A 12,803-nucleotide genomic window follows, 5' to 3' on the forward strand; every position below is an offset into this window, starting at 1 on the left:
ACACGTCTTGTTGTGCTGCCCCGCGTGTCTCCGGCGTGCGGGCGTCGCTCGCTGGTCTTTCCTCCGCGCAGGCGCGACGTCTGCGTTTGTTTCCCTTCAGCTGTGGGTGCTGAGCCGCTACTCCCATCACATCCTTGTTCTCGGGTCTCCCAAAAGTCTCAGGAGGGCCTGCAGACCTGATGTCAAAGCGTGCGCCCCCGTCACGTTTGCTTGCGTCTTGGTAAACCTCAGCTTGTTTCCACCGGACATCTGTTGGCTGGAGATCTGCGGCTGAGTTTGTGTGATGCGAGCTGACGCCGCTGAAGCGTCACCTCCCATCAGGAGAAGGTGACGGTTTACAGTCTGAGGTTGTCCTTCGCCAGCTGAGTTACGCTGACGTGTTGAAGGCAGCCGATGAAATGAAGTAAAGTGTTGCTCATTTAAGCCCTTCCTGTTCCTGCATGCACACTGTGTTAAAGAAGGTTCTGATGCTCAAATCGGTGTTAATCAGCCTATAACTGAACACTCAGGGCTGAGCTGTTCACCAGAGCTGCCAACACACACACACACACACACACAAATGTAATGTTTGCTTTCTGGACGCTGATCACATAGAGAAACTGCTCAAAGTAAATTAAATTACAAAACACATTCAACCGCAGTAAAAAATGAATATGAATCATTCTTGTTGGTTTTCTTTGCATATTTATGCAAATGAATTGAAGATCATATCTGAGATTTCTTCCTCCAGTGGCAGCTGTGCAGTGGGATCACGTGTTCTGTGATGCAGGAATGAGTTAAAGGTGACTCATGTTGTCACCACAGCTCGTTCACAGCTTTCAGCACGTCCCGATTAGCATGCAGGGGGGTTAACATGCAGATCTGAACACGGGACGAGCTGAACTCAGACCAGCACACGGTCGAACAGTTTTAGCTCCACCCACACAAGAGTGAAGGGAGAAGCACGCAGAAGAAGGAATAACTGAGTCTTATAAAAGGTAAAAACAAGAACGTTTACCTTTATGTGCAGGTATGACGAGCCGTTCAGAAGGTGAGAAAGGCTTCAGTCAGGTGAGAAGATGGCTGAAGCGTGTGGCAGCGACCTTCTGCGTTCATCTGCATGCATGCAAACTGGATGAAAAATCAGAGAAAAACACGTTTTCATTAGTGAGACAAAATGCTGCTTTTACACTAAAGCCGCCTGCTGCCAGCTGTGCTTTTTCTCCTGCCATTTCACACACGGTGAAGCCAGGACAAAGTGGAGCTCAGGGCAGCAGCTCAAAGAATAAACACCAGGCTGTAATGACCAAAACACTGACAGCTCAGAAAGGAGAACCCCAGAGTCAAAACGTGGAGGAGGAAATGAGCAGAGCGGATCCCCTTTAAATCACAGCTGGAAGCTGGAAGCTGGAAACTGGAAGCTGGAAGCCGGAAGCTGGAAGGTGGAAGCTGGAAGGTGGAAGCTGGAAACTGGAAGCTGGAAACTGGAAGCTGGAAGCCGGAAGCCGGAAGCTGGAAGCTGGAAACTGGCACCGACGCGTCCCTGCATGTGGTAACTGGATGCACTTTCAGGAGTTTAACACAGTGGGAGCATGAGGCAGTTTTTTTAAAATCAAAGAACCCAAATGAAAGAAGGAAGACATCAGGAATCATCCTGAATCTGGAGAAGGTGAGACGGATGACATACCAAATGTCAGCTTTGGATCCAGAACTAATTAACTTCATTCAACTTGTTTTCCTTATGGGGCGACGTGGAAAATAATTTCCAAAGTTCTGCAGGTGCCTGCAAGGACGATGTGGGACCGTGATGGCTTCTGTGGATCCCAGAAACTGTGTGAAGGACAGGAAGCCGAGGGGGGTCAGGTGGTCTGAGTGCTCAAGGTGAACCACCGGGGAAACCTGGGATACCTGATATCCATTCAGCTTAAAGTTTATACAAACTGTGCTTGTTCCTGGAAGGCGTCCAATGGCAGATCAGATCAGGTGGTTTGAGGTGAGTGTAACCTGCGTCAGAAATCGCACTTCTTCTCACAGTCATAACAGTCTAATCTGTACGTATAGTCGCTGTAAACATATTTTTAGACTCAGTGTGAGTAATGCTGCATTCGCTTTCGAGAGCAGGAAGGTAAAATTAGGTGAGGCCGTCAGAGACTGCAGCAAAGGGAGATGACTCGCCATTGAAAATTTAAATAATTTAACTCCGTTTCAGCTCTTCCAAATATCCACACGGTGCTGAATTTTAAAACTCAAAGACATTAACGTCTGCAAACCTTTAAAACGTCACACGATCCCAGCGACACACAACACATCGTGGCCTGATGTGTTTCCCGGATGTTGTCCTCCCTCTCTGTTGGCCTTGTCGTGGTTGGCTGTGGTTCGCGGCGAGGCGGCCAGTGGAGAACAGCAGTGTTGTGTGAGAAGAAGTTTCTGTGAACAAGAGGCGAATCCTCCTCGTGTCCTTGAGAGGCATCGAGCAGTGTGACTTAGAGACCTCCTCCTCTGCCTCCCGAGAAGAGGCAAAGGGGTCGTCTTCTCCGTCTCGTTAAAAAGACAACACTGGATGGGAACAGGAACATCCTGTGGTGTCAGAGAGGTTCACGTGGGCTTTCCAGCTCCTCGGTGTGTTTTATCCCTCAGTCAGACAGCATGGTTTCAAAAAGCACAGGATTCACAGCACCCAAAAGCCCCAAACCCCAAGTGGGTTTCACAGGAAGGACACCTCTGCATGAGAAGGACACCTCTGCATGAGAAGGACACCTCTGCATGGGAAGGACGCCTCTGCATGGGAAGGACACCTCTGCATGAGAAGGACACCTCTGCATGGGAAGGACACCTCTGCATGGGAAGGACACCTCTCACATCCACCTGCCTTCCCTTTCCAGAGTCGACTTTGACCAGGTCTGTAAAAGAGAGGGCCTGTCTGACTCGACCTGACGTGGATTCGATAAGGTAGACCCAAGGAGAGAAAGACCACAGGGACAAGGACAGGAAGGCGCTGGTGAGCATCTGCGACGTGTGGCCAGAGAGTTTCGTGCTGTTCAGCTTGCGAATGCCAAAGCGAAGCCGTGTGAGTGTCTGGCATCTGATGACAGGATGGGAGGGGGATCCTGTCCTTTACAAGGTGTGGGATGAAGGCTCAGATTGATGGAGAGGCGTCCAGCACCCGCTAAGAGCGAGAGATGAAGAGAGTGAAGGAGTGAGAGTTCGCCTCCCGCAGCAAACTGATGTTTAGGGCTAAAATCCCATGAGGGGAAGACAGGAAGTTGTCTGTTTTGACCGCACACATCACAGCATCCTCATCATGGAGAATCTTCACCGTGACTGAAATTTTTCTGCTTATTGATACTTTGTCGTTTAAGAGTTAGAAAGCAGTCAAAAACTCAAGCGGCTTTTATATCATCAAATTGCCCTAAAGGAGGGGAAAAAGCCTCCGGTTTTCCTGTCAGTGGGTGCTGCTGAGGCGCAGACCGTCAATAAAGAGGCTGACAGAGCCAGCGAGGAGAATAGCATCTACCACCCACTGAGCCTCTGCAGGAAGGCAGCTATTTGAGTGCAACGGCTCCAATCAAGGAAGTGAAGCCACGTGTGCGAGGTGGAGGAGTTCGTGTAGGACTGGAGGGTGTTGCGTCAGGAGTGTCGGGGGGAGCTGAGATATGAAATGAAAGTCAAGCAGAGAACGTGTTGCTTTACTAACTGGGATGTTAAAAGCAGCACTTCAGCTCGCTGTGGCGCTCAGCGAAAGACGCCACAGCGAGCTTTGTTTTTGCCTGTGGGACAAACTCGGGTTTAATCAGGGTCACTCTGAATAAAAACATCTCCATGAAATCAGCATAGCTGTCTTATCTGTGGGATGATGTGGATTAGTGCTACACTGATGGTCTTAATAAACTCCTACACTGGGCTTTCTGGATCTGGTGATCAGGGTCCAGGAGTCTGATGGACTGTTGTGGTTTTGTTTTTTATTTATCCACATTTATCTCCTCTTACAGAATGTCGTCCCTTCATTCTATTATTTTTTTATTTGTACTAACTCATATTGTTTTGCATTTTGTGTCTTTTGTCTTCATCTGAATGTTTCCTCACTCACATACGCTCGTCTGACCCAATCAGAAGCAGCAGCACTGCCCCCTTTTTATAGCATCAAATAACTAATTAAAACCAAACTTATCAGAAAAACTGACACGTGTACAAATCAATTTATTTGTGTGTTTGAGTGTTTTGAGATTTTAGTTTGGCTAAAGTCCCATCAGCTAACATGGAGGGGGAGGAATTTATGAGCTGTACTGCAGCCAGCCACCAGGGGGCCGTCCAGATGTTTTGGCTTTGCATTTGGGGAGTTTTATGTCGTTCATCTTTATGGCTCGTGGCGACCAACATCCCCACAATGCACCTCAAAGTTAAAGATGAACGCGTGTCGACCAGCGGCAGCTCTGTTTAAGTCCCGTTTGACCGCAGTGTCAGGGTTTCAGTGTTGCATTCCTGAAGTAAGTAATTACAGGACCTCTTGGCTGCACTCCAGACCCTGGATAACAAAGTGAAAGGCAGAGAGGAGCTCTCTGCTGGGCTTCTTCTTCTGACTTGATGAAGTCTTTCTTCAGCTGGTGTTCACCAACAGATGTGCTGTGAGGAGCGGTCGGGTCGGGGTTTGAGGGCAGTCCTGAAATACAAAGTCATTTTCTCAGCGTATACAAAGTGTGATTGGAGTTTGTTTGTTTGTGAATACAGGCGATATTCACGACTGTCCACAAAGCCCACAGGAGTGAATGTAAAATTGCTCTTTAATCATCCCTTTGAGGATGTTTATTTCATGTTCTGTACGTACGTATTTGTGTCTTAATAACAATGAGTCAATTAGTCTTTGTGAAGAAGCAACACCACATGAGTCATCCAGAGGGATCACCTTAGTTGACTTCTCTTTTTTCAAACCTCGCCCACAAGCTCTGAACTATTTCCAGTTACTCAGTAGAAGTCTGCAAGCTGTTTTCATTACCATACAGCTCTGCTCGTTTCTGTAGGTGTTAATGGCTCCTCAGCTTCAGGACCTCTATTTTTAAATCTTTTATCGTATACATCATGTTGTCCCAGAGTGTATGTCACTGGACCCGTGTGCCGTTTCAGCTCATGCATGTTGTTTACTTCAGGCATTAGTCAGGGGCCATATGATCCGGATTTGCCCTGTTGACAGCACATGCAATGTTAGTGGACAGTCACAGGGGATTGGACATGTGGCTGTAAACAGACCTGCTGTATGTGCTGTGGCTGCCCCGAGCTAACACACAGGGGGTGTTATTGTTTGTTATCAAAGGCAGCATCGTGAGCCTTTAAAAACCTCGGGCTAAGCTGCTCTACAGCCATGCGTGAAAGAGTCGGAGGCACCGGGACAAAGTGATCCTGGCTGAGCCGCCAGGACCTGATGGGTGAACGCTGAGTGTGGATCAATACTGCCACCTTGTGGTTGAAGAGCAGATGTGATTAATGCTGGCAGCGTTAAGTACGATTGTTGTCTTTAACAGAGTAAGAGACTGTCAGTAGACAAGAGAGCTCGGCTGAAAATACAGGAAGTCATAGAATGCATGTTTGGACCTCTTGTTTTGTTTATTCATAACAGTAATACATGTTTCTTGTACAACTACGTTGCAAATTTGAATCGGAAAAAGCCGTTCTTTTGCGCATGCGTAATGCAGCTTCCCGTTACGGCTAAGAGTTAGAAACGTGGATGTGTTCTAATTGGAAAGGCAGCAGTTATAAAACCAACAGCCATCCAGTTTAGGAGACAAAACCACAACCAATTTACAGTCTGTGGTGTTTAGCCGATGCTAAACGTCAAAGACGACCTCGGTGTCGGATTTCTCTCTCGACACTCATATTGTCTTTGATAGCACAGTCAGTCATGTTAGCATCAGGGAAGCTCTTTATATCGTCATGCGGAGCCTGACCATCGCATTCTTTGCGTTAATAGTGTAATTTTCACAATAGTGTATTCGCTCAAACTAGTTATAAATACTAAAAGACGCTGATCTCGCGTAAAAATGCTTTGTTTAAATGCCTCCTCCTCCTCCAGCGTGACGCATTTCCCAGCATGCTCTTCAAACCGGGATAGTTGTTTAAATTCGGGCGTTCAGAAAGCAGTGGATATGTTTAATGCTCATGAATATTGGTTGAGTGTCTAAGAACAGCCGCATTGATCTGTGGGTGGTCAGGTTGAAAACGTGTCACCGTGTGTTAAAAACACACCGTCTGACATGCCTTTAAATACACGAAGGGCGGCTTTGGGCTTTCGGTTGGTCCGATGGCGGTGGGATTTCAATTGATTGCTACAGTGAGTTACAGAACCTCTACGTTTCTTCTCTCCCCTCCCTCACCGCCGACCTTGACCAGCCTTTTGACCATTTCAACTCCCTCGATGTAATGTTACAAGGCGAAACAAAGAAACAGAAGAGGTTTTCTTACAAATAATCATTCAAACGACATACAGTCACGGCAGTACTAACCACCAATGCGTCGCCATCTGAAGAACATGATGTGGTGTGCAGAGGCCAAATAACGCGATAACACACGTGTTTTGATTCAAGCCCACACCCTCCAACAGCATTTCCCTGTTACGTATTTTTAAAAGGTGGTCAATGAATCTCACTTCAAACGCAGGACACCAGGTGAACAGCAGGAATCACCTGATAAACACTGCATTTAACTGTTTCATTTTCCTTTTAACTCAGGCTCCTCCTTATTTCAAAATAATTGTCGGTTTCAGCCTCATTGTTAATTTCAACCTTTCTTTAGTGAGCAATAATTCACCCATTTGTCTAAATTTTGTGAAGTTCCCAGACAGCTACTTGTGATATCATGAAACATTATTTTTGTACTGCAAAACACAACATGACAATATGACACGTACAGCAGTGAAACAACTTGTGGAATGAACGCACATCGCGAAGGAGGTTATGAAGTTTATTAGAAATATGAACCGGACTGGAATCATACAAAAGCAGCACTGAATGCTTGTCTGAACTGATCTGTCATTTACAGAGTGGCTCCCCACAACACACCCCATCATCAACCCCCCCTTCTGTCCCAAAACAAGTCTCACTCTACAATTTCAATTTCTATTTTCAGCAAATCTGCAGACAAATAAAATTCCTAAATCTGTGTGTGTAGCTGTATTTGGTGCTTGTCCATCTTCTTTCACAGCAGTCCCAGTTTGTATTCCACCATCATGTGTGGCTCGCCCATCATTTCACTCTGGGCTGGATCTGCAAGGCGACAGGACGGACACAGTGTGACGGTTAGATATAATAAGACTGTAGTGACTGTGCAAGTTAGAAGGGACGATGCCCTCACCGTTCAGGATGTCGTCAAAGCCGATGGCGTCGTCACTGCCTCGCAGCGTATCCAGAGCCAGATTTGAGCTCTGTAGGAACGGCAGACGCTGGATCTGGTGGGTGGGGGGCAGACATCAGGAGTCATGAAGCAAAACAACAAACATCAAACCAAGTGAAACGGGCGAGGAAGGAGACAAAAACAGCTATTTGGGATCTGGATTAGAAAGACATGCAGTTACCTGTCTAGCTGCCCTGTACTCCATCTGCAGCTTGAGAGGAGCATGAAGACCCTGGATGTTTCTGAGTGTAGAGAAATTCATCTTGTCCTTGTTCAGCAGGTGCTGCACATCCACAGAGAGACAGGGACAACAGCTGTCAGGTCCATTGTTAAACTTTCATTTGTTCTTCTGTTGTACACTCGAAATACTCAGGAGTACGTGAGGTCTGAGCCACTGATCTGCTTCCAGCAGGAAAACTCCAGATTAAACAAGCAGAAGTAGGTAGGAGCTCTGCTATTTCAGTTCAGATTACTCACATTTTTTTCTGAAAGTTCCAGCGGGTGGCTTGGAAGGAGCTCGTTCTTTACACTGGAAAAACTGTGAAGTAAAAGAGGAAATGCAACAGGCAGGTGACAATTATGAACAGGTAATCAGGTTACAAGAGGTGGGACAATTAAAAAACATCAAAGCATCTTTTTTACCTGGCTACTAACTGTCATCAAGCTAGGAGATGGTATTGGTTTTACGCAAAGCATTACGTTACACCAAATTTACTTTATTTGTGGACGTTATCTCACCCGCTACGGAGAGAGTCCTGCACCCCATAAGCTCCCTGTGGACATAAGCCTGCCACAGGTACACTGTCTTTCAACTGAGAGCGGAGTCCCCGAGAGTCCTGTAACAAACAATATGCATTCAACGTTTAAAACCGCTAATATTTAGTTAGAACATTACCCATATTACAAACCCTGACAGCAAAAGTCACTTCGCCACCGCTGTTCTACTGATGGAGGCTAAGCGCTAACTAGCATTAGCTTCGGTGACTAATCAAATTCACAACTACTGGATTTTAGAGGACACAAAGACAGAAAACAAATGAACAAACGGTGAAACAAATAAACGTATAAGTACAACAAAAAATGTCATGGCACATAATATTGTAGCGATAGGATAAATTATAATAAATAAGGCCACATCCATACCATTGTGGTTGCGTTTCTTCCACTTTCTTTTCGCTACACTTGAATATCCGGTTGAGTCGCGCTTTCATGACGACACATCCTTTCTGAGCCTGCTTTGCGTATAATGTATTATTTAAACAAATAAAAAGACGCTGTAGCATACATTTGTGTACTGTATGCTTAAGTGGTTTGATTTTAATCAAATTTAATGTGCATCATACCATCTCCTAACATAACAACAAAAAGAATAATCGTTATAGTCAGCCTTAAAAAGACTGCATAAGACAAGGTAGTCGTCAGGGGGTATAGCTCAGTGGTAGAGCATTTGACTGCAGATCAAGAGGTCCCCGGTTCAAATCCGGGTGCCCCCTCTTTTCCACCACGAAACCCGCGTGTATAATTGCTCAGGTCAGTTGTTTGTATCAGGTAGTTACAAAACTCTAAATACTTTAGCCAGAATTAACCATTGTGGCATATTCTCTCACACAGGAAGTATAGTGAACAGTGACATTTAACATGTACAATCCTGGGAAACGCTATTAATAATGCTGTAAATAACTGTGCAAATGGTCAGAAAAGTAATATTGATTTAAAAAGTATTTTCCTGGTTTAACTGAACAAATTATTCTGAATCCCCCACGTTTGACAGCACGCAGCAGCAGGTTAAAGTAGTAACACACCTTCATCACAGAGATGGAAACATATTTAGTTTACTATATGAGCAGAATAATCCAGGCTTATGTCATATATGCTTCTAGAAAGTCCAGCACAAGATCACATCCATACACAACTTGTGCAGACATAAGCTTTTCAAAATACAAACCTCAGTTTGAAATACGTGTTGTTTGGGAGGAAAATGATGTGAACTCTGTCGTCTGATGAGGCAGATCAAATATTACAAAGTTAAGTGGTGTCCCTCAAAGCAGGACAAACGAGGACACAATAATACTTCAAACTGATACTTGAAGCTGAAGTGCTGGAACAGGTGTACATCTGAAACACTGTGGTTTTTAAATGACCATTTTGTCCTTTTGAAAATTCATTCTGCACACGATTGTATAAAAAGTCCAGGACAAACAGTTTGTTGATGCTTTTACTTTAATGTGCATGTTTGGCTAACAAATAGGAAAAACAAGATCAAATTACACCCGTGCGTCCGCTGATATTCAGAAGAACCGTTTGAAATGCAAATCAGTTTGGTGGGCGCAGCCAGACGTCTCCAGTTCTCAGTGTTTTCTGGTTCCAGGCCACAGAGATGCACTAATTAGATCACAGGCTTGTTGATGTCGGCGCTAAAAAAATAATTACTTGAATGATGTCAGTTCATCTGCTGCAGTCACACACACCACCACACCGATAATAACCTGATTATATAGATGGCTTCCGATCCTTTGCACAATTAGCAGCACTGGGATGCTTTCATCGGGAATTTTTTTAATCTTTTTTTTACCAAACTGTGTTCACCAGCCACACCAGCATACTGTGGATCCAACCCGGCCAGATGTGTGTCAACATCTGCCAGATGAGGAGGAGGCCAAGAAACAGGACAAAAGGGGATAAAAGAAGAGCTACATGCTGAAGCAAAACAGTTTTGTTAGTCCCAAACTTAAACAGCAGATGGCAGCACAGCTCATACTGTGAAGCGTTAAAAAGTGTTTAACAGCAGGAAGGACTCTCACCTTCGCCCGTCGCAGAGGAGTGACTGCAGGCCAAGCGTTTCCACTCCTCCATGTATCTGCAACAGGAGCAAAACGTCCAGATGTCACACAGTCAAGCAGATTAAAATGTGTATATTTCATAAACACGCAGTTTGAATGGCGGCTCTGTTCAACGCAAAGCTTCACAAGGTCACAGACTCTGAGGATCTTACTCCTCAAAGTTGAGCGAGTTGGTCCAGACCAGCAGCTCATCCAGCTCCCAGTCCGGGAACTCGTCGTCCCCCTTCTCTGCCGCGCTGTCCCAGACCTTTACCTCCTGACCTCCTCTGAAGCTGAAAGGCTCATTTCTGTTAGCTTCCTGCTAACTCCAGGTGACAAATTATTCCATTGGGTTACCTGGAAACGTCACAACAATGCAGCTTTCAAAATAAAAGTGATTCCAATGAGTTCATCAAAGATCCAAACACACTCATGGAGACAAAACACGTCACTCAGCCTGTGATATTTGTATAAAGTCTTATTTTTAAGGTGGCATCACTGAGACTGAACGTAAGCATACAGTTCAAAATGCATGCTCTTATTTTGAAGACGGAACGAGTGACCTTTAAATAGCGGCCCTCTGTCATCATTCATTATTTTCTCCTCCTCAGAATAACTGCTCATAGTGGTGTAGTCTGAACGCTTGTCTTCTGTTCTTTCTCGTTTTGTTTCTCAGTTAGTTTGTGGTTTGCGTTTCACTGTTTTATTCCTAACAAAACTCTCTCTGCTCTGTCCGCTGGACATCCAGATGTGCAGGCCTGCAGCAGCTGCATCTCAGCCTCAGCTTCTGTCTGCTTTCCACACGTCCAACACACAGAGAAAACTGCTGTGCTGGCAGACACAGAAGCTTCTGACGCTGACTGTAAACCTGAACCTCCTGGTTAAACAGGAAATGACGATTTGAGCTGTAGAAGAAGCAGTAACGGATTTAATCGGACCCAGTTACCCACAATGCAATTTATGTTCTGAGCGTGTGATTTAAATCAGTTTTAAGTGAGCATGAAACGGCTTCCCGTCGATACGGCTGACGTTTCCGGCCCGTGTGATCCTGACTGCGTGTGTGTTTCCGGTGACAAGATGTTCACATTCTGGTGGATTTGTGGATGTCTTGTGCGGTCACAGCAGCTGATGAGAAACAGTAAAACGAGTCCCTTCCCTCAGTAAAAACACGCAGGGTCACGTGACATCTTCACATCATTTCCGCATCAGCCCTGAGCGCTGAGTGAGCTCGCTGCCGCGTTAGTTCCTCCGTCAGGGTCTGCTCAGGTGTAAATGACCTCCCGGGCTTCTGCAGGGCGACTCGTTGCCTTCACTGAGGATTGGAGAAAACAAGTTCGAGCCTCCGGCAGCAGGGGGCAGCACGAGACCGACGCACATGCTGCAAAAGTGTAAAAGACGTGAGGCGGGAGAGCTGTGATCATCACTGGAGTCTTCGCTTCTGCATCTGCTCTGGCAGGAGATCCGTGGAGCTGCAGACATTAACTGATGTCCTGTTCGGGCCGCGAGCGCGTTTGTGCCCACCTGGTGGGTGTTTTCGGCGTCATGCGACCCCTGAGGGAAGCGGAACAATAAGCTGAGAGACTGTGGTGATAATACTGATAATAGCAGCTTTAAAGAAAGCGTCTTAGACTCCAGTCCGGCTAAACTCTCTTTGTTTGCCTGATTTTCTATTATCAGCGGCACACAAATCTGCCAGAAGAGCTGAAAAGCCTCTTGAGACGTTTTGTTTTCCATTGACAAATTCTGTAAGCACCAAGCAGTGACTGAGAAGCAGTTCCAGTCAATAAGAAGGTTGTTATTTTCTATAGGAACAAGCTAACGACTCAGCTTCACCAAAGGCAATAAAGACTCGTGTCCTTCGCAGTGAAAGATGGTGCAAATCAGTCTGCTTTGAGACGCTGGATGGTTTTCAAACGGTTTGTATCCATCACACTCGAGCTTCAGTCCTGCACATCAACCTGCACGCCTACAGAGACGTAAAGGTGCTCACAAGGGCAGGAAAGTTCGATCAGGACACACAGCCAACAAACAAACAAACAAACAAACAAATGGAACTGAAGCAACATTTCAAGCTCCTCATCAGAGGGGTCAAAGAGCTGCCACTAAGCACAGCCAAGACTTTATAGACACAAACATCCTCACCCTGCAGGTGTCTGTGATCCACATGATTGAAACCATCAAGCTGAGCCAATCAGAGCGGAGCTGACGGCCTCGTCTGGTGGACCCGAATGAATCTGAGAGCGTTTTGACTCACCTGTTCCGCTGTGTGATGGTGATGAAGACGAGGATCTCTGTGAGAGGAGTAAAACCAGTCTGCAGTGTGCGCGTCTTCTGTTTGACTGACTGTTACAATCAGACTTAATTAATTTAACTTAAAGAATTAGACTTCAATGATGTTTACGTGTGCTTATTGTGAATGTGATGCCAGCAACACGTTTCAAACCAGCTGGGACAGAAGCAACGCTGTCCAGTGAAATATACCAAAGAAGCACATTTTCATTATCCACAGGGTTTTTTCCCAATAAATAAATACATAAAAGCAAGAAAAACAGAACTGCAAACAGATTATATCCCACTGAAGAACCACAGGACGGTTTTCTCAGCAGCGTCGATTGTGTTTTGTTGCGT

The 12,803-nt window shown here is 45.7% G+C and overlaps 1 protein-coding gene, 1 long non-coding RNA gene and 1 other non-coding gene across 3 annotated transcripts; 1 reads left to right on the plus strand and 2 right to left on the minus strand.

The window, feature by feature from the left end:
- Nucleotides 1-6,906: 6,906 nt before the first annotated feature.
- Nucleotides 6,907-8,611, minus strand: LOC124049935 (proteasome maturation protein). The gene is made up of 6 exons (XM_046372068.1): nucleotides 8,500-8,611; nucleotides 8,095-8,192; nucleotides 7,834-7,894; nucleotides 7,538-7,639; nucleotides 7,318-7,411; nucleotides 6,907-7,229 (listed from the first exon to the last, which is right to left on the minus strand). The coding sequence occupies exons 1-6, from the start codon at nucleotides 8,500-8,502 to the stop codon at nucleotides 7,162-7,164; spliced, it is 426 nt and encodes a 141-aa protein (XP_046228024.1). The 5' UTR covers nucleotides 8,503-8,611; the 3' UTR covers nucleotides 6,907-7,161.
- Nucleotides 8,612-8,777: 166 nt separating this feature from the next.
- trnac-gca lies at nucleotides 8,778-8,849 on the plus strand. Its single transcript has one exon. It is a non-coding gene; the product is annotated as a tRNA-Cys (tRNA).
- A 1,046-nt stretch (nucleotides 8,850-9,895) lies between these two features.
- On the minus strand, nucleotides 9,896-10,786 carry LOC124049960. Its single transcript, XR_006841516.1, has 2 exons — nucleotides 10,349-10,786; nucleotides 9,896-10,213 (listed from the first exon to the last, which is right to left on the minus strand). It is a non-coding gene; the product is annotated as an uncharacterized LOC124049960 (long non-coding RNA).
- Between the last annotated feature and the right edge of the window lie 2,017 nt (nucleotides 10,787-12,803).

The sequence above is a fragment of the Scatophagus argus genome, chromosome 18 (genome assembly GCF_020382885.2).
Source record: "Scatophagus argus isolate fScaArg1 chromosome 18, fScaArg1.pri, whole genome shotgun sequence".
Taxonomy (NCBI): Eukaryota; Metazoa; Chordata; class Actinopteri; family Scatophagidae; genus Scatophagus; species Scatophagus argus.

Bases quoted from the DNA above. Each gene is read 5' to 3' on its own strand.
- LOC124049935 (XM_046372068.1), bottom strand. The intron at 7,895-8,094 runs GTGAGATAACGT...TTTACTTCACAG, and splicing joins CAGGACTCTCTCCGTAGCGG to TTTTTCCAGTGTAAAGAACG. The intron at 7,412-7,537 runs GTAACTGCATGT...CCCACCCACCAG, and splicing joins AGTACAGGGCAGCTAGACAG to ATCCAGCGTCTGCCGTTCCT.